At 37.8% G+C, this 21,128-nt stretch overlaps 1 protein-coding gene across 5 annotated transcripts; it reads right to left on the reverse strand.

The window, feature by feature from the left end:
• Nucleotides 1-1,837: 1,837 nt before the first annotated feature.
• LOC148677950 (uncharacterized) lies at nucleotides 1,838-20,518 on the reverse strand. 5 transcript variants are annotated; one of them, XM_088628752.1, is made up of 12 exons: nucleotides 20,226-20,518; nucleotides 18,707-18,837; nucleotides 17,085-17,143; nucleotides 16,731-16,880; nucleotides 14,793-15,009; nucleotides 10,899-11,021; nucleotides 10,285-10,375; nucleotides 9,843-9,985; nucleotides 6,573-6,640; nucleotides 5,075-5,180; nucleotides 3,178-3,591; nucleotides 1,838-2,043 (listed from the first exon to the last, which is right to left on the reverse strand). In XM_088628752.1, the coding sequence occupies exons 1-10, from the start codon at nucleotides 20,418-20,420 to the stop codon at nucleotides 5,158-5,160; spliced, it is 1,200 nt and encodes a 399-aa protein (XP_088484878.1). In that variant the 5' UTR covers nucleotides 20,421-20,518; the 3' UTR covers nucleotides 1,838-2,043; nucleotides 3,178-3,591; nucleotides 5,075-5,157. The 5 variants fall into 5 exon arrangements, with proteins under 5 accessions (XP_088484878.1, XP_088484859.1, XP_088484887.1 ...); XM_088628733.1 differs by lacking the exon at nucleotides 3,178-3,591; XM_088628761.1 differs by lacking the exon at nucleotides 1,838-2,043 and having other exon boundaries at nucleotides 2,582-3,267.
• Between the last annotated feature and the right edge of the window lie 610 nt (nucleotides 20,519-21,128).

Raw genomic sequence — 21,128 nt, forward strand, 5'->3', positions numbered from 1 at the left:
CTTGCTGCAAAGATAACATAATGAGATAACAATACACTGCAACATTTATATTTTTAATGTATTTAAAAGGTGACAAATCTACATGAAGCATACATAAGGAATAAATCAACCTAATGTTAAAGTTAATGAAGAATTTGCAGCACGGGAGTGCATTCAGTGGTTAAGATTTTTACTGTAAAGTATCTGAAGGCCACACAGGGGGAAAGCTAGCAACGAAACCCAGCTTATAATCACTGTTGAGATCCACAGAGAGGCTGGAATTAATCTTTTCACTCTGATAAAGGTTTTTGTTTCCAGGCTCACCCTGTCTGGGTTCCTAGACTAGTGAGGCCAAGCAGAGACCAGGAAAGGTGTGTTTCAGACCCCTTGAGAACCGAGGTTTATGTAACCAAAACTACCATTTGCCACGAACAATAACAGGGGGGAGAAATTAAACGTAACTTCTGTTAAGTGTATTCTTCCAAATCTATCCTAATTACTATCACTATTTATCAACGTGTATACAGCAAAATCGGAGTATCACAAAAGTATTTGGTTTTTTTTTTTCTAGATTTTATTAGCTGATGCTCAATGTGTTTCAATCTCCTCCAGTTAATGCATGCATGTTACTAATACAGTCAGACAGACACAGGAATCAGCTTCTATGCTGCAGTCTGTCTCTTCCATACAGGCCACAGTCTTCTCTTTGATCTATAGCCTTAAATGGTCAATGCAAGAAAATCCTCAGGGGCTTCAAGGCCAGGGTTACACAACCTTTGTTTAGATCAAATAAACTTTAAGTCAAATTTTTTACTTTGTTTGGCTTATTATAGTGTGGATTTTATTTGACTATTTTTTAACAAATGTACTGTATTTTATTTTGTAACCATATGCCACAGTAATATTTGTTTTGCTGTAAGACCATGGAAAAAGAAAACCATTTTATTTTGCAGACAACTGTCTTTTAAGTTTAGGAGGTTATGTTTGAGGTTTTGTTGCATGATTCTGTGAATGAAAGTTTTAAAAGATTGGTACAGCCTTACTGCTGGTCGTTATACTGACTGAAGTTTCAGTCTAAACCACAAGAGGGTGATCTTCATCAAGTTTAAAAATATCTCTTTCATTTTAACATAAAGAGATCCAAAAGCTTCCATCTCAGTCATGATCTTAGCCATTATATCAAGTACTTTTTAATGGGTTAGTTAACTACAGTATGTGTAAAAACAGTCATCAATAGAATGGTGTAAACAAGGTGTAAACTCTGTCCTGGAAATTGTGCACTGGTTACCTCTTAAAAATGCTTTTTGACAAGTCCTCTCCCCCTTATATTTCTACCCTCTTGTATACCAAAAATGTTAATTTAGTTTATAGAAATACAGGTATACAGAAATATGTGTGGAACTTATATTATTCTGTTGGACCTTTAATGTTGTTTTCTGTATTGTAAAACCACAATCAACATCAGATTGATAAAGTGTTTTTTTTGTTTTGTTTTAGTGATTTCATCTGAAGAAGGAAATTATTTGTTTGATAGACTGTTTTATGTTACACTTGACGCAATCGTTTTCCACAACTATAATTGTTAATGGTTATAGCATAATTTGTGTTCATGACATTAATGATTAAAATGAATATCCTGATCTTAAATATAAAATTAAATACAATTATTGTGAATAAAATAACAACAAAGCAGGTCTTAATAATCAAATAATGATAGATAATAATCATATATGCACTGGAATTTGTTTACAGTTATCAATAATGGTAACTGGATCTATACAGTATTTGGCTATTTTGCCAATTTTATCTTACACAATCTCTACTTTCAAAATATCTATTGTGTAGGCAGCAGATTCAGTTTAGGAAATGGTATATGCTTATTTATTCATAATATAACCCATATCATATATGAAATCTCAAGTACAGCAGTTTTTAAATGATGTTAAACAGTCATTTTTAAAATCACTATGGAATCCATGCTCCAGTGAATGTTGCACTTCTGTCTTCCATTGGGGATTGCTGTTCAAGCCTCATACATGAAAAATCCTGTTCCAGATTTGTAACCTAAAACAAAAACTTAGATTAAAAGTGTGGAAAGATCATTTACTGTTTTTATCTCGGATGTTGTTTTTTTTTATAAGATATCCACATTGTACTTAATGAACAGAACTTGTATCCCAAGCTGCGTAAGACAGAGTATCACAGCTCTGGATGTTGGTTGTGCTCTAAACTGCATTGCATCTTGACTCAGGTCACTAGTTAGACCTCTCCCTGTCTCAGCTCATCTCCTCCCAAGCATTTTGTTGTACAGTTTGTTACTTTCACTTTGACACCTCAAATTTGTCCACAAATTCTCATCTGCCTTCCCTCTTTGCACCTCCTAAAATGTTTGACTATCAAGAATGGGCTGTGAATCACGGCTGAACTCTGCTGTGATTGCTCATCCTGTATGGTAAAATATTGAGTAGCTAATACTTCTAATGTATTATTGTAGGAGTACACTTCCATTTGTTTGTCCAATCCATACTGTGCTTGTGCTACAGTGGATTACAAACATAATCAGATCCTTCCTAGGGTGTCCTGTTTTGTGAAATCAATCAAATCAAATCAAATCAAAGTTTATTTATCAAAGCACAATGTGCAGCGGTTGTTGCTGGCAATGAGATGTCTTTTCTGCGAGCTCAAAAAAAACAAGAATCACAAGAATCACAAAAATAAAAAACAAATCACAAAAATCACAAAATTAAGGTTACAAAAATAAGGTTACACAATAACGGATAATAATGTAATAGAAATTGGATAAAACGGAATATGAATAGAGCTGCTATGTGTCCATGGTGTATGCAATATATACAAGTAGTGTAGTATGCTGAATACAAAGAAAACAGAACATCCATGTAGCCATTACGGGTGATTTGCTATAGGAGCTGCAGGTTGGCTGTTTAGCAGTCTCACTGCCTGGAGGTAGAAGCTGTTCCGTAATCTTTTGGACTTAGACCGAATGCTTTGGTACTGTTTACCAGATGGTAGGAGGGAAAACAGTTTGTGACTGGGATGACTGGGGTCCTTGAGAATGGACCTGGCCTTCTTAAGAAATCTAGCTGAGTAGATATCCTGGATGTTTGATAGTTCGCAGCCGGTAATGACTTCACCACCCTCTGTAGTACTTTGCGATCCTGGGCGGAGCAGTTCCCATACCAGTCAGTAATGCAACCAGTCAGGATGCTCTCAATAGTGCACCTGTAGAAGTTGGCCTGGATATGTGATGGCATGCCAAACGTCTTTAGCCTGCGGAGAAAGAATAGGCGCTGCCGTGCTGTTTTGACCACAGTGTTGGTGTGGTGGGTCCAGGTTAAGTTCTCTGAGATGTTAACTCCCAGGATCTTAAAACTGCTGACCCTCTCCACTGCAGTCCCATTGATTTAGATAGGTGTGTGATCTCCTCCCTGGTGTTTCCTATAGTCTTAGTCTTACTGATGTTCAAGAGAGTTGTTCTGGCACCATGCTGCCAGGGTTTCAACCTCCTCCCTGTCCGCAGACTCTTCACCATCTGTGATCAGGCTGATGACTGTTGTATCGTCCGCAAACTTGATGATGGAGTTTGAGTTATGTCTGGCGTCACAATCATGGGTAAATAAGGAGTAGAGGACAGGGCTAAGCACACAGCATTGGGGGGCTCCAGTGTTAAGAGTCAGGGTAGAGGATACGTTGGTGCCCACCCTCACCACCTGAGGACGTTCCGTCAAGAAGTCCAGGATCCAATTACAGAGGGAGGTGTTCAGTCCCAGGCCCTGGAGCTTGATGACAAGCTTTGAGGGCACTATGGTATTGAATGCTTAGCTGTAATCAACAAACAGCATTCTCACATATGTTCCTTTCTTATCCAGGTATGAGATGGCAGTATAGAGGGCAGTGGCAATAGTATCTTCTGTTGACCTGTTCTGGTGATACGCAAATTGCAGTGGGTCTACGGTGTCAGGCAGTGAGGAGGTGATGTATGCTTTGACCAACTGCTCGAAGCACTTTATGATAACTGATGTGAGTGTTACAGGGCGGTAGTCATTCAGGCAGGTGACTCTGGGTTTCTTAGGAACAGGGACAATGTTTTTTTTTAAAACAAGAAGTAACTATAGACTGAGTTAGAGAGAGATTGAATATGTCCGAGAAGACATCTGCCAGCTGGTCTGCACATGCCTTCAGAACTACAATTACAATTGTACAATTCAGAACTACAATTACATGAATTACAAATTAATTCATACACATTTTTTTAACTTCATATTTAACCCAGAACCAGAATGTTCAAACCAAAATCAAGTCAAGGTAAGTTACAGTAAATGTCAGCAAAAACTAAAAAAGCTCAACCTCAAATACCGTGATGGCATAAGTACCCAGACCCATGAACTCAATTAAAGCTGGAATTCCTTTTCAGCAAGTCTCTACTAACTTTGCACACTGGGTTAGTGCTTCTTGTCCATACTTCTTGGCAGATGTGTTCTAGCTGTTTCAAGGTGCTCACAGATCACTGCTTTCAACACATTCTCAATATCACCCAAGTCAGGACATGACATTCACTTTCTCTTACACCACACCAGTGCAGCTTTAGCCTTGTGTTTTGGATCATTCGTCTGCAGAATAATTAACTTTTTCCCATTTGACCAATATTGCCCCAGCAGAGAGAAAAAAAGGTTTTCACTAGCCAGTACTTTTTCAGCTCATATTTCCTTGAATCTTGGCATGTCTCCCAGATCATCCTGAAGAGAAGCATCCCCACAGCATGATGCTGCCACCAATATGCTTGACTGTAGGGATGCTGTTGACTGGGAGATGAACTGCTTTAGGTCTGTGCCAATCTGCACACTTGGCATTCAGAAAGTTCCAATTTGGTGTTATCTGAACATACAGTAACACCTTATGATACATACTAATTGTGTGTCTCATTAAGGTAATTCTGAGCACCTAAATTAATTTATGTTTGCCACAGCAAAGGGTTGAATATGTATGTAATGGTGACTTTTACATTTTTTCATATTGATGATCTATTTACGTCTCTTTTGTTTTTATGAAACCTGTAAGGGTCTGAATAATATTCTACCTGATAACAAGATGTCCTTGATTCCAGATTTTGATTCTTTCTTATTTTATAAAGAAACATAAAGTCTTGGTTTATCCATTTATCTATTTCTTCTTCCTTATCAGTCCTATAAGAAAAACAGTCAACTTTAATTTTAAAATAAGGGAAGATGAAAATAAGATGAAAGAATACCTGTGGAGTTTATGAACAGTCAGTTTATAAATAGGGTAATATAAGATAATGCAAATACAAAACTTTATACAATTGTTTGCTGTTTATAATCATTTGTATGACAAAGTATGATGGTGACAGGAATATTTGCATTAATTAAATTAAAATTCTGACTTGACGTTGCATGTAATGAAATGTAGACAACATTGTATGAGCTTTATAGAATAAAAGAAAACTAAAAGGATTAATTATGGGTGACAGTACATGTATATTGTTTTGGATTTAAAGATAGTCAAATAATACATTAGTTACAATAGCAGAATAAGAATCAAATAAACACATTGAGAATACCTTTGACAGTGATTTATTTAAAGGGTGAAATCTTTATTGAGTACTGAACACCATGGCTAGCTGTCCTCAACTGGAAACCACCCATAAACTTGTACCTACTCTCTTTCATTGAACTGTCACATCGATGCCCTGTGATTAAAATTAGCAAGCCTATATACACTTCCTTTTAAGAACGTATGAAATGTTGCAACAGAGAGGAGGCCATTTGAATTAGCTATCTTATTTAGTTACTCTTAACTAATTAATCCTAATATCTCATCCATCGACTTCTTGAAAGAAACCAGGACATTGCTTTCAGCCACATGTCTGGGCAGCTTGTTACAGAATCATATAACCATTTCTGCAAAAATAAACCTTTTGTTCTCAGTTTTAAATTCATTTCCCCATAGTTCCCTATTGTGTTCTCTGGTTCATGTTACACTGTTGATTCTGAAGAAGTTTTATAACTTAATTGATGTTTTTGAGGATTTTGAGTACTGAATGTCATAGTGCATTGTGGAAGTTATAACTGCAACATAGCAAGCCTTTTTAAGATCCACTGTGGTCATTTAAGATGTCCTAAATAGTCTGCCTTATCATTCCTGTCTGGATAGTCTTGTGCAGAGGGATCACTTTTCTAAGGGCCGAAAAATACAAAAGCCCATGACAGACTAAACAATAACCTGTCAGTACACTGCACTGTATTTGTGTCCTGAGGACACCAGACATATGATATCAATATCACCACGTTGTGAGAAACCCGATGAGCTGAAGAGAAAATCAAGGGAAGAATGTCATATTCATAGAATAGGATTTGTCATCAAGAGTTAAATTATCAAACGCCTTCATGAGTTTCCTTTTGGAATCAATGGGCACCTGATGACACTTTGTCACAAATGCCCAGGGAACTAATACACTAATGTGATTACAAAGAAATCTATGTAGAGTACTGGGCTAACTCTGGTTTGCCACTCAATGGCACTGTATATGACTGACTGTAATCATGCACCTTCATAACTTAAATCGATGTGGCCAGAACTCCATCTTGTGTTGAGAAGGGACGTCTGCCATTCACTTACTGTTGTACTTTTAAAAAGAAATAACAGTAATACACCTCTGTTGGTTATATCCACAATATACAGTGTCATTTAATTTCACATAACAAACTGAGAGACTCAAAAGAAAAAAAAACAACACAACCTGAAGTACCAACTGACTGTGAAAGGTGTACCATGTCTGTATATCTAAACCTGTACAATTGTATTTTGTGGAGAAACAGAAACAGGAGTTTCCTAAGAGTGTGTATGTCTAGATGCAGTCTAGATATAGTAACTTTTTTCTGGCTATAAGTTATGCTTTTTTAAATCTGTCTGTCTGTTTTTTTGCAAGACAATTAAACCGGCTTACATCTACACCACTGGAGCTGTGGCAGGAGCTCACAACTGAGGGATTATTCACTATTTTATACATTCAATTATGTCTGTCTAATTGGCTTCCAAAGAAAAGCCATGTCCACAGGATATTAACAATGCACCTGGACAAGCTGAATAAGAAAGTAGTAGACATGTCTAGAATTTCAGTTTCATTTGCCTATATCCTTAACAATTTTTCCCAATTAAGAAAATGTTAAAACTCCCACGATAACCACACATATATCCCTGCTTTCATTGTATGAAATTTCATTATGATTGGTGTTAGAATTTGGTGGTAGGTCTTAATGTTCTTTATAAACCAATACCATACAGATTCCTACACACCTACACCTCTTCCTTCTTATTTGTTTCTCCAGAACTCCTGCTATCTACAGTTGGTGTACCCTTCTTTGTATGCCATATTTCTGTGATTCCATTTACACCACAATCTAATGCTAATTCAGTAATAACTGCTTGATTTTACACGTTTCTCCTAATTCTCCTGGTATTTAAGTATATGTACCTAGTCTTTGGACCTTTTGTGTTCCTTTATTGCTGTAGATCTTATGTGTCTCCTTTGCAGATTGTTTTTTGCATTGTTCTCTATTCCATTCTATTTTAAATGGTTTTGAATTCCCCTGTAGATCCTTGCCTCAGTACTAATGATGTCCTTCTGCTTCAGATGATAATCTGTCTACCTGTACAGATAGGCTTTGCTATAGACAGGTGTCTAGTGATGGGGAAAGGCAAAGCTTTCAGCACTTTACTTTCCATGCTCTCATTTGTTTGTGTTTACAGTTGTTTTTCAGTTATAGTTTTTAAATTTACAGTTGTACAATGTTTTTTGCACAGCCCCATTGTTACGGACTGTTCTTTCCGGGCCCTGTGCAGACGACACAATCCGGAATAGTGAGGAAACACTGGGGGAAAAGTCATGCAGGAGAAGGGAATGAAGACAGGGGGCGTGTCTTTGGTGTGCAGGTGTCCAGGGGGAGTGAGTCCGGGGCGAACAATCCAAGAAGAAGTCCAAACAGGGAATCCAAAACACAGGCATAATTCCATGGCCAGGCGATCCATCCAGAAGCTTAAAAACGGGAACCGGGTTGGGACCGGCGGGGGGAACAGGAACAGGAACAAGAATGGAAAGTTAAAGGCATAACAGAGCCAGATGCATCAGGACCCGGGCACACATGAAATGGGATTCAATGTAGAGCCCCGAATGAAGTCAGCGTCTGGCTTATAAAGGGGGAACTTAAAAGGGGCTGGAATAAGGAACAGGTGCGGAGAATGAGGCAGAATTAGAAAGGGCTGGAGCGCCCTTAAGAGGAGGAGCAGCGATCATGACGTACATCAGGATCTCTGAGAAATTGACTTACTGTTTTTTTTTATTTTTAGGGTATTCACTGAGTATTTGTATCTTATATGTTGCTTATAATCATTTCCATGTGTCCCGAAATGAATATCAATTGGGTCTTCTTCAACCTGCCTGCCTATTCTTTGTCACCTAGTCTCCTGGACAACATACTGTTGTTACCTCTGTGATTATGATCTATTTCTCACTTGCACTGTTCATGAGAATGCTGTCCAGCAACCACCACTTCTCTTTTTCTCTGGTTTTGGCACTCGCTTGCAACTTGCACTGTTAGAATGTGTGGTGAGTACTATTTTTCTGACAGTGGGTTCCTAGCTGTGACAACTGACAACCCACTGAATCTATCCAGTTGTGAGCCTGGCCAGTACCTGGATGGGAGACCTCTTGGCAAAGCTGAGGTGGCTGTTGAAAAAGGTGTTAGTGAGAACCAGTAGGGGGTGCTTACCCTGTGGTGTGTGTGGGTCCTAACGCCACAGTATAGTGATGGGGACATATACTGAAAAAGGTATCGTCCTTTGGATGAGATGTAAAACCAAGGTCCTGAGTCTCCAAGGTAATTAAAAATCCCATTACATTACTTTTAAAATGTAAGGGTGTTACCCTGGTGTCCTGGCCAAATATTTTCCTGGCCTTAAAAAACATGCCTGCCTAATAATTCCCATCTGTGAACTCTGTTCTCCTCCCCACTGCTGGTCGATGTCTGGTGAGTATACAGGCACACGTTTGTTGCTGTCTCAGGTGGGTGATGCACATTGGTGGTGGTGGAGGGGAGTCCCCATTACCTGTAAAGCGTGTTGAGTGGAGTGCCCAGAAAAGTGCTATACAAGTACAAGGAAATATTATTCTTATTAGTAGTAGTATCTTTGATAAGTAGTATCCCTGGAACTACTGTCTTGAATGTCTAGGTTTTGGAGAGAAGCAATCTTTTTGGTTGTCTCAAATTAGTTAGAACTATACATTAGACTGCTGTAGTTTTATTTCTTTGTGTTCGTGCTCTGACATTTTGAAGACGTATACCTCCTTGAACGTGGAGTTTGCCAGTTTGTCTGTTTTACGGTGCTCTCTACACCGTCCCGAAGTTCAGTCTCAATCTCCGATCTATTCATTTTTTCAGTAAGGAACTTGGTTATCTGTCAAGTTTCACAGATGTACGATTCACATATTGTATTAGTTGCAAATTGCAAATATGAAAACCATTTTTAAGGTTGCTGTTTTATTTTAGGATAAGCAATATAGAAAAATATATAATTCATAATCTAACTCTAGTTCAGAAAAGGCAATTTTTTATGTGTGTCAGCATTGCCCTTGCACTTGAAAAACTCTGGTATTTCTCTCTGTACATGTGCTGCAATACGTCTTGGTACTTCATACTCAAGGAGTAAAGAAGATTTCAAAAAGGTGTTTCAAGTTTGATCTATTAACTGAACTCCTGTATACATAGGCCTGAAACATAACATAGAAGAAAGTAAGGATGGGAGAAAATTGCATCTATCATTTAAATTACCTCAACATTTTCAGCTCCCTTGGTATTTTGATTTGCTGACAGTTTCCAGCCTCTTTGTTGCCCAGGTGATATTTATTTGCCACATATTGTACTTCATGGTTCTGTATTTTGGATTCATCTTTATTTTCATTAGTTTCAGTCACCTAAGAAAAACACATTTAATTTTAATCTGTTCAAGTCTTGAAATCATCATCATCATTTTTCATTTACGTTGTGGTTTAGGCTATGACTTGAGATGTTCCCTAGGTTGTTTCTTCAATACAATACTTTTGCCTAAATAGTGAGCATTAAATTATCATTTTTAAAAATATAAAAAATGATACAAATTATTTTAAAATATGAAAAATGCTATAGATGTATGTTTATATGTGTAAATTGAATTATTTTATATATGTGTTTGTATAATATATTTGTAGAATAACAATGCTGCAGAAATAATTACCTGTCTAGGATGAACATCATGGCCAGGCTTGAAGATATTTTCCTTCTTTTTCTGCAACAGAACTGAAAGTTTTTGAATTGCATCCTGATCTCTGAAACAAAATATAAGGATCTTACTTGTGTTTTTCTAACTATTATGTTTTTTAAAACCACATATATTTTGACACTGACATTGCCTTGCAAGCTGGAATGAGTGCAGACCCCTGGAATGCTAGATTTTTTAGGTGTTCTTGCATCTTGGCTGATCAACATAGTCATTTTCAACTATGAAATTTTGGATCAGGGAATACTACTTTCAGATAGATGTATGTGACTGAAATGATTTTAAAAACAGAAACTGGATGTGATTTTCTGATGCGTAATTCAACAGTCTTAATGTTCTGGAACCAGTATTGGCATTACAGTAACTGGAGATGTTTCTCTGTTTTCATATGCGTGGATTGTTCACTTCATCCAAGTATGTTTAAGTATTATACAGTACTGTATATACAGATTTGACTCAGCTATGCAATTAATCTATAATAGTAATAGTAGCTGACTAAACACAACATATAAACTTAATTTTAGCAAGTCAGCCCGCTTACAATAACTAACAGGGAATTTAAGAAAACATACATCTTTCGTTTTTCCATCTGGAGTTGTTTTTCTGTGAGTTCTTTGAACACAGCTGAGAATTTTTCTTCAGTTTTTTTCTCATCAGGCTTGCTGTATCTCTCCTTTGTCTCAGGCTCTGCTGCACTGCTGCAACATAGAAGAAAAAGGCTATTGAGAGTGTTGGAATATATGTTTACACTACGTTTTAAATGTTGAAACCTCAAGATACACATAAATGAAAACAGTCCAAACCATGCCAGTCATCTGGTAACGTTCTTTATTTAGATTGGAGTGTGGTTGTGAAGTCTTTCACTCATGGCTTTATTTAATTTCCTTAAGAATGTTTTATATGCTTCACATTTTCATGAAATAATAAGGTTAGACACACTTTTAAATTCGTTTAACTATAAAGCCAAAGTTCAGCCAAATCTTAATTACTGCTACAGAGAGGTGACACATATTGATAGTTTGAAATATAGTAAGCATTTATTTGGCATAACTTGCCTGGCTGGGGGAACAGCAGCCCATCCTTGAGGACAAGGTTGACAAGATCCCCCCTCTTGCCAGGAGGAATGAGCCAGGGAGCTGCTACAAGGGTGAGGTTGGGGTGGAGGGTGGGTGAGAGAAAGGAGAATAAATGGGAAGCCCCACAGGCAAGATCTTAATGCAGAGAAGAGTGGAAGTGGTGAGATTAAGAATCTGATCTCCTTCCGAACTTCTGTTTTGAAAGACACCACTAACCGCATATGCAAAAAAACAAACAAGCAACAAAAACTGTTTCCGCCCACAGTCCAAAGACATACAGTACTTGTAGGTTAATTGGCTTTTGTAAAACTGGCCCTGGTGTGAGTGTGTGAATGTAAGTGTATTATGTGCCCTGAAATGGACTGGCATCCTGGCCAGGGTATATGTCGCACTGCATCCCATGCTTCCCAGAAAGGTTATTGAAAGAATTGTGATGTATTTGTGCTTAAGAGGAAAATTCTAGAGTATATACCAAGTATATAGTTTTATATATAGTGGTAGTTTGTCATTGTCAGAGATGTGAGGATGATGTTTTGAAGCACTGCAACAGAGTTTTTATACAAACAAGGGTGTTTTAAAATACAAGATAACAAGACTTCTCATAGTTCTAAACAAATTACCCCCATAGGCTTGCTTGTAGCACAATTGTTTTTTTAACAATATAAAGTATCATTTTTAAGACAAATGTGCAAACATTTGAACAAACTTGTACAAACATGTTGTACTGAGGGATACTCTATAATTCACTTTTTCCTTACAAAGACCATGATTCTTATTGATTCTAATTCTAATCATGGGAGAAACTGTCCTTGAGTAAAACATATCCCAGTCACTCCACAAAAATGTGGCAAAAGATTTTGTGGTCAGATGAGACAAAATTGAAACTTTGTGGTGTATATGCAAAGAGTTTGGTGTGGAGCAAAACAAACACACTGCATCACTGTGCTGTCAACATGGTGAGGGCACCATTGTATTATGGGACTGTTCCTCATCAGCAGTGACTGAGACATTTTCCAAAACTGAGAGGATAGAGGATATGGATGGAGCAAGGTGCAGTCAAAGTTCTGAGGAAAGCCGATTATAGTCGACCAAAGACCTAAAACTGGGATAAAAATTCTGCTTTCAGCAGGACAATAACACCTAGTAGGCCAGGGGTCAGCAACCTTTTAGAAGGGGCATCCAAGAGTTAGTTTATGCACTTGTTTATACAGATTTGTGTGCCACAGATACTTCTTCTAATGTTAATTATAGCTGTATTTCCTTTTTGATTAATAAAAAATAGTATTAAAATATGATATCTAAAATGAATAAATTAACACTGTGGTGTTATACAGGTGTGTTCGGCAGGAAAGCAGAGCTCTCAACAGACAGAGACCCGTTGCCTAAGTAACAGAGTGGAGTATGAGTGCTAATGAGCTTCAGCTGTGGGAACCCTTTTAAAGCAAACCGAATACCTCCCCAAGTACAGACCAAGCTGAGACCTCAGTTCTGAGCTAACTGCAGGCAAGAGCAGACACGAGAACAGGACTCCAGTATGTGGGGGTGCAGTGAGAGAGCCGGACTGACACAAAACAGCAGCGGGTGTGAGGCACTGCTGGTGAGGGCATCTGCTGTAAGAGAGAGGGTAGGCAAACTAAGGGGATAAGGGGAAGAGACATGACAGTGACAGCCTCGGAGGAAACTGTGAATAGAACAGCGAAAGAACTTGGTGAATTGAGAAAGACAGTTCTGGAGGGAGCTGGGTGCAGATGTGGAAACTTCATCCCAGAAGGGACCAAGAAGAGTGACAATCCCAGAGAGAACTGTATGACTATGGGAGCCTTCAGAGAGGAGCAGTAGAGGATCCTGAAATGTAAAGAAATGGCAGCCTGTTATAGTGTGGAAGAACAGAGCTGTCTAGAGGGTCCTCTGGATGAGAGTTAATGTGCATTCATAGCATTGTGTGTAAGAGATCTGCACACTGGGAGCTAATAGTGAGAAACACAGTGGTGGCTGGGCATGGGGCTGAGGTGCATCAACAGCTGTATGTGGGATAAAGCTTCAAGGACACAGATTAGGGCAAGACAGTGAGAAGAGAGACTCTGGTGTGGTTAGGATGAGAGATCTCAGAGTGAAAAGGTGGCGCTGGAGATTCTGTCAGTGTGTGACTCCCAGCCTGGTGGCGTCGCAAGGACGTCAATGGGTCGAGGCAGACCTTGGAGACGCCTGCTCGTGCTCAAGGTGCTGGCCACCACCCCCATGGCATTACAATATGCACATCTTATCATTTATCCATCAGAAATCCCCAGCCATCGTGATAGAGCTTGAGCACGTTTTCAATGTACAATGGAAAATTGCACCACCCTATTGTTCAAAGACGGTAGGGACTTACTCAAAACGCCTCAAAAAGCCATAACTGCTGCTAACTGTAAGTGCTCCAAACGTGCTTACACCAGATGCTGTCTCACAGGGTGAATACTTTTATTTTTGCAGGATTTGCTGAGAATGAACTCCTTTATACTTATAAAAGTTTAATTTAATAAGCATTATTTTTTTATTAAAAATATGAATTAAATGAGTATACATTTAATATATTTATATGTATGTATTAAAATTAAGGAGCAAGTAAAGGTTTATTCCATGCTGAAAAGATAAGAAAAGAAACGCAACATTTCAGCTGTGGAGCCTGCTTCAGGTGTGCAGAAGGCTCCTGATGAGGCCACCTGAAGAAGGCTCCACAGCCAAAACATTGTGTTTCTTTTCTTATCTTTTCAGCATGGAATAAACCTTTACTTGTTTCTTTGCAGCCTATGCAAACTGATGCAGCCACCTACTTGAGCTTCTGTATTAAAATTAAACATTTTCTTGTGAATAAAGAAAATGGGACATCATAGGAAGGTGGTGAAAACTGTTGCAAGGAAATATATTTTAAATCTGTATACTATTGCATCAAAATATCTATTTGTGTTTTTATTATGCACAGCTGTCACAATGTTCTTTCACAGCCTTATTACTGTAACTCTACCTTTGAAAATAATGATTAAAAAGAACATAAACATGGACTGTACCACTTAAAAACAGAAATATGCCTGCAATGAAAGACTCCTCTCATAGATTAAATTTTTTAAAACTATATTGCAACCTCAATTTACTTCTGTTTGCTCTGAATTCAAAAGAAAGGGTGTTTTGGTTTATTCAGCTCAATTTGTCTTGACACATGTTTCAGCAGCAGACGAAAGTTTACCAGTAAAGTGAAATTGTGAGCATTTTGGGGTCACATCTTCCTCCCTCTCTAAAAGATGTATTCAGTTTAATTTCTAATATAATTGACATGTAACTTCAAAAATAAATTTCCCTAGGATTAAAAAATGAGCATATTTTTCTAATGAGGTGCAACACATTTTAGCTTACCTTTGTAGAGTTTCACACTTCCTCTGTTTCTGGTTTCTGAGTGCTCTGTATTGACTGAAGCGCAAAGGCTTTTTCAGTGACACTGCTGCAGGGAAATCCAGAAATGGCACAGTGCCTCCTGGATTGATTGTTTCAAGGTTCCTTTGGTCTACAAACCATTCACTGGGTTGACACCCCAATCTCATCTCCTTTTCAATATATGCTTTATTACTGTGCCCTGTTGACAAACATGTTACATCAAAAATAAAACATACATGATTCAAACTGATGTTTCATTATATTCACTAATGAATTATTAAAAAAAATCCAAGACAATTATTTCCTTTATTTTTCTTTGAAGTAGAATTTCAATGGAATGTTTTGGTCAGTTTTTAAATGGATACAGTTGCACGGGGCCTTTATCACAGTGTCTCATCTTTTCTAATTTAATGTGGCGAGCTATATAACTCTGCAACTCAGAACCGGCAACCTATTGAAGCTAAGCAGGTGTGAGCCTGGTTAGTACCTGGATGGGAGACCTCCAGGGAAAACCTAAGGTTGCTGCTGGTAGAGATGTTAGTGGGGCCAGCAGGGGGCGCTCACCCTGCGGTCCATGTGGGTCCTAATGCCCCAGTATAGTGACGGGGACATTATACTGTAAACAGGTGCCGTCCTTCGGATGAGATGTAAAACCAAGGTCCTGACTCTCATTAAAAATCCCAGGGCGTTTCTCAAAAAGAGTCAAATTTCAACATTGGCCCTTACCAATCATGGCCTCCTAATAATCCCCATCTATGAATTGGGTTTATTACTCTGCTCTCCTCCCCACTGATGTGTGATGTGTGGTGAGCGTTCTGGCGCACTATGGCAGCCATCTCATCATCCAGGTGGATGCTACACATTGGTGGTGGTGGTGGTGGAGGGGAGTCCCCATTACCTGTAAAGTGCTTTGAGTAGAGTGTCCAGGAAAGTGCTATATAAGTGTAAGCAATTATTAATGTGAAATTTTTTCCAGCTGCTGCATTACATAATGATTTGTACTGGACAGATGTGTATATATTTATTGATATCGGAAATTTCCGATGGTATCCTTTTGTAAAATTAGAAAATGTTGCATAAGCAAACACGTTTTTAAATTTTCTACTTTATTCACCGCTTGAAGGGTCAAACTGAAGACTTCTGAGAGTAAGATAAGTTGCATCAATGTCAGAAAAAACTAAAGAGAAAAAAACAGGTTGATTTCATAAACAAAAATAATTGTGTGGCTCTTTAATCTAATTTTGTGCACCTAAATTAATTTACATTTGCTACAAAGAGTTCAAATGCTTAAGCAATAATGAAATGTCCATTCTTTATTTGTTTCATTTTACTTCTCTTCTTTGCTCTGAATATGTGGAATAGCTTTGTATAGAGCAAATTAATTGCTAATTCATATTACTATGGCTGTAAACTTTAAAGCAACACTATGTAAAAACCGGGTAAGGGTCTGAATGCATTTGCAAGGTGCTTTAGGTACTTTTCTAAGATGTACAGCACTTTTATTACACTATTATAAGACTGTGTAAGTGGCCTCCACCTTGCCTTTTCCAATTTATTCTATTTGTCTAAACCTTTTTACTTACAATATATCCAAGTAGACTTCTTCTCATTGCTTCATATGAATTGAATATTTTCATTAACAGAATGAATATGAATTAGCTCTCATAGTTCTAAAAAGTTTGAAGGTCAAACCATAAAAACAAACTAATAATTTGATTTATGCATCTATACAGTTAAAGTATTTTAAGTCAAGGCATACAATAGCTAGCTGTAACCAGTGAAACAGACATGTATCTAATATGACACAGTACTATATACACAATATGTAAGGCACTGATAACTAAACCTTTTTTTATTTCACACTGGACAAAAATGTTAGTCCAATGAATAAGTAACAAAAAGAATGTTTTTTGGGCTTACGTGTTTTAGGCTCCAGTCCAATATAAGCATTGACAGCAGCTCTCCGGAGAAAAGACAGAATGCTTTCTGTTCCCAGGGACAGAACAGCAACAGGGGGAAAGTGCAATGGACAATCCCTCAGTCCCAGGGCTTTCAGGGTTCTCACATTCCCTTGAAAAAGTAAGAGATCTGAATCATTGTCTCACACTGGTACTCAAAACAAAATAAAAATCTAATGATCAAGTGCTTGCCACGAGAGACTTGACAGAGCTAATCATAAAGTAGCCCAAAATAATTTCAATCATGTGAAAGATAATTTCCATTATATTTAATGGTCAGGCACAGTCGTGTGTGCCAGCTATAATTTAGCATTACCTAATTCAACTGGCAACTCCCTCAGTGGATTGTTCTCCAGCAGTAGAGTGTGCATATGTCTGGTGAAACAAATAGGGAAAATGAAAAACATTTCTTATACAGCCTACCTCAGTCTAACTGAGTTCCCAAAGATAACTGAGGGTCCAGTACATGTCATTTAAAAAGCCTGGTTCCTCCCCATTCCTAGGTATGGTTATATTGCTCCCTTTTACACAAAGTTCCCAGGAACACAAATACAACAATTGACATTTTAACACCAATGTTTACCTCAGCTCTTCACAAACAACCACTAACTTTTTCTGACTGATCTTGTTTGGCCAGGAAACCCAAACACAAGCCTTCAATTCAATTTTTCACCATTGAATTTTCTTCGGCATCTTTCATGGCTGATCCCATTTAGTCAGGGACACCTTTCTGTAACCAACATTGACATCTCTGAGATAGCAGTAACTGTTTTTTTTCCCTCTCTGTTACTTCTCACACTCTGCCTGTCTGTCTGGTGACGGTAAAGCACAAGGAAGTAACTGGGACTTAGCCTGTGCCATCTCGACACTCTCAGTGACCCACTCTTCCGTGTGCCCTCCAGTAAACCCCTCCAGTAAACCCTGTTTCAGCTTTCCAATGCTGTTCCTTATAAGAACACTTCATTGTCATTGAGCCTGCCAAACTTACTACCATGCAGCCTGCCTGCAACACTGCTCAATACATTCTAAGCTGTATTTTCTCAAGCACTCCCAGTTCATTGAGTCCCACAGCCCTGTAATCCAGCCCCACCATTACTAATGAGAACTTCACCACCTCTGGAGCTCCCACTTTCCCTCCTTCTTAGGCTGGTGAACCATTTTCCTCCTTTCTGTTCTTACAAGCCTCTTAATTAGCTCAAAGGAATGGCCAATTCCATGCAAAGCCTATTCCAACAGTTTCTTTCTCTCACACGAAGTTTCACTCCCTCTGAGTGCTAATTACTCATTCTGACTACCTGTGCCTCATTCTGCAGGTTTTTCCAATCAACAGGCAACTTTCTCACAAATCCACCTCTCACTACCTCGCAAGCACTGTGAAATTACTTTTAGAAATATGACCTTTTAGCTATTGTACTATGTGTCTATGTTTCTATGTATTCAGACGTTTTATTTTTAGGATTTAATAAATGTAATAACACTTGGACTTCACCAATACATATCGTGTTGTTTAGGTATATACATTAGTACATCATAGGATGTTTACAACAGTAAAACAATAAAAAGAGGAAATTATTGTCCAAAAAACAATGCATTGTTTATCCTAACTGTACAAGTCTGGAAATGAACAGCACATTTTCCATTTTCTTCCTTTGTAAAACTCGCAGCTATAACCAAAGAGCTCAAAAGATACCAAGATTTTTGGTTATATGAGACATACATAATTTATTGGTGCTTATCCAGTTTTTAAGATGAGAAAAAAAAGAATTATCTTAAAAGCACATGAAAAAAAAATTAAAGCACAAGAATATGATTTCTCTTGCTCCTTAATAATAGTAATAGCTTCTTCACCCCCTAACGTACTCAGTCTTGTTTCTGACAACTTAACGAATTCTTGCAATTACTGTATACAACTTTCTTAATATTTAAATACTTTCCAACCTGTGTTGGCCAACTTCAGCAGGCAGCCTCTCCAGTTGGTTGTTTCTAACATCCAGCCAGAATAATCTTGGCAGCCACTCGAAGAAACATGTCGGTAGTTCCTCTAGAACATTCCCTTGCAAATAAAGCTGCTGCAAAGACATGCACAGTAGAAATCTCTTTTATGGTTAAAAGTTAGTTTCCAGCTGTGGCTTTTGTTGATTTCTTCACAAATCTTCTTGTTTAGGAGGGCGGCATGTTGGCACAGTGGTTAGTGCTGCTGTCTCTTTGGGGTCCAAGATTCAATTCTGGACCTGGGGTGCTACCTGTATGGAGTTTATATGCTCTCCCCATGTTTGCATGGGTTTCCTGTGGGTGCTCTGGTTTTCTCCTGCAGTCCAAAAATATACCGGTAGGTTCATTGGCTTCTGGGAAAACTGGCCCTGGTGTGTGTGTCTGCACGTCCGTGTATTTGTCTTTCCGCCATGTGATGGACTGGCGTCCCATCCCCAGGGGTACCCTGCCTTGCACCCCCATGACCTAATTTCATAAAGCGGGTAGAAAACCAGATGAAATTGGATGAAGCAGGTAGAAAATTGATAAATAGATGTTTTTGTTAGTATTGTAAAATAACAAATTAATGTTGCTTTTTTATCCTAATAAACCCTTCACAAGTTATAAATAAACATTTTTTCAGGAAAAAAAACTCAAAACTCTTGGACGATTAGCATGGTGTCAACACTACTTGTGACTGGTGAATGGCTACACACACACAACTTAAAATATAAAGATATATTTGTACTAATTTATAGCAATTTTAAGTGGAGTATCGATTTAAATCGCAATGTTTTTTTTTAAAGGAGCAATGTAACAGAAATACTTTCACAATAGCACAGGTTTCATAGTAGCGCTATACCCATGATCTTAATAATACACAACTTTCCAGTGACAAGTCCAGAGTCTTACTTACTTTTCTACATCTAATAATACTGTATTTTAGGAGACGGCGTAATCTGGACGAAGTGTAATACAATTAATAAAATAAAAAATAAGGTTATTTCAAGATACGCGAGGCAAAATAACATAAAAGACCATGTAGTAACAGGTTTTTCAAGCAGTCGGTTGTGGGATGTAGACCTATTTCATGTCTTTTGTTAGTAGAATCAATACACAAATCACATCGCCACTTAGGAATAAGGGGCATCGTGAAAAAAATGTCATTGAGAGCGGAGAAATCATAAGCGATGTCTGTCTGAACAGATGAGTCCTGAACCGGCTTCATGATTTTAGATAAAGAAGTACTTACAATAACTAGAGCTGAATAAAATGTGGAAAACGAAGTATGCGAAATAAACAGACGAGTGTTTCTTTTTAAAACAAAGCTTTTTTGAATTCTTCGAATAAACATAACTGAACATGAATGAGCACTGATTTGTACGAATACCGTTACTTGATATTGTATTTAATAAAACACACTGGTGTATTTATTTGAAAAGCAAATGAACAGCTGTTGTTTATCTATCTGAGTAGGGACCCCTACCTCTATGTTTCTTGAGATATTTTTGTAATTCAATTTCATCAGACTTCTCTTGCTGAGATCCAGTATTTTCTCCTCATAATCTCTTTGAAATTGTATTTCTTTGCTCAGCCGACCAACTTGTTCTCCTGCCACTTCCGTTCGAGAGGTAATGTTTCCATAATCTTGACATTTTCTCAAATGAATTTCGAAATCCATATTCACTTTATTCTAAGAAACTCCGTAAATCATTTAATAGTTTATGAGTTGTATTTTGGCTCTTCCAACTGGATGTCTACATACTGTGAAGATGTTTAAATAATGCAAAAGTTTATTTATGCACAATTTTTATTTTTCTCGTTGTCATAGTAACAGTAACCCTTTTCCGTATTAATGATTTTTAGTGTGACGTAATCGCATGGTCATCTAAATATGTCACAATAAGTCACACATTATTTGAGTAGTAGCCAATGTGTGCTGGCTTCTCTTTTTGGATTTTCTACATAAATAGAAGCATACTGTAATTCAAGATACCAATTTTTATGTTCTTTTCATTTTATTCAATATTTTCATTTAGCCCCGTTTTACAGGGATACATAAAGTGTTAGATACTGTATGCTTTTAACTAGTCAGACATTTCTGTATGAAATAATTTCCATGGATTCCACAGTGTTGTGGTGCCCTACAATGGGCTGGCATCTTGTCCTGGGTGTAGTTCCACCATGTACTCTCATTCTGCTAAATTACAATTCAGCTTTTAGGATAAAGCAGATGTGTATTTCCTAATATGCAAGTTCGAGTCATATAGCCCATTTTATTGGTATCAGTTAATTGATCCAATGGTTTTATCCAGCCATTCCCAGCCAAGGTATCAGCTTTGACAACATGACTGTGTAGTTTGTTTCACATGTCCAGCCCTTTGTATTA

This window comes from Lepisosteus platostomus, chromosome 1 (assembly GCF_059453375.1).
Source record: "Lepisosteus platostomus isolate fLepPlt1 chromosome 1, fLepPlt1.hap1, whole genome shotgun sequence".
NCBI lineage: Eukaryota > Metazoa > Chordata > Actinopteri > Semionotiformes > Lepisosteidae > Lepisosteus > Lepisosteus platostomus.

What these genes read in the sequence shown, in the direction of transcription:
- LOC148677950 (XM_088628733.1), bottom strand. Translation starts at nt 20,420, where the DNA reads ATGGATTTCGAAATTCATTTGAGAAAATGTCAAGATTATGGAAACATT. An exon ending in ATATCTCAAGAAACATAGAG is followed by an intron (nt 18,838 to 20,225) that starts GTAGGGGTCCCT and finishes ATGTCTTTGCAG; the next exon opens with CAGCTTTATTTGCAAGGGAA. An exon ending in CAGATGGAAAAACGAAAGAT is followed by an intron (nt 10,376 to 10,898) that starts GTATGTTTTCTT and finishes ATTTTGTTTCAG; the next exon opens with AGATCAGGATGCAATTCAAA.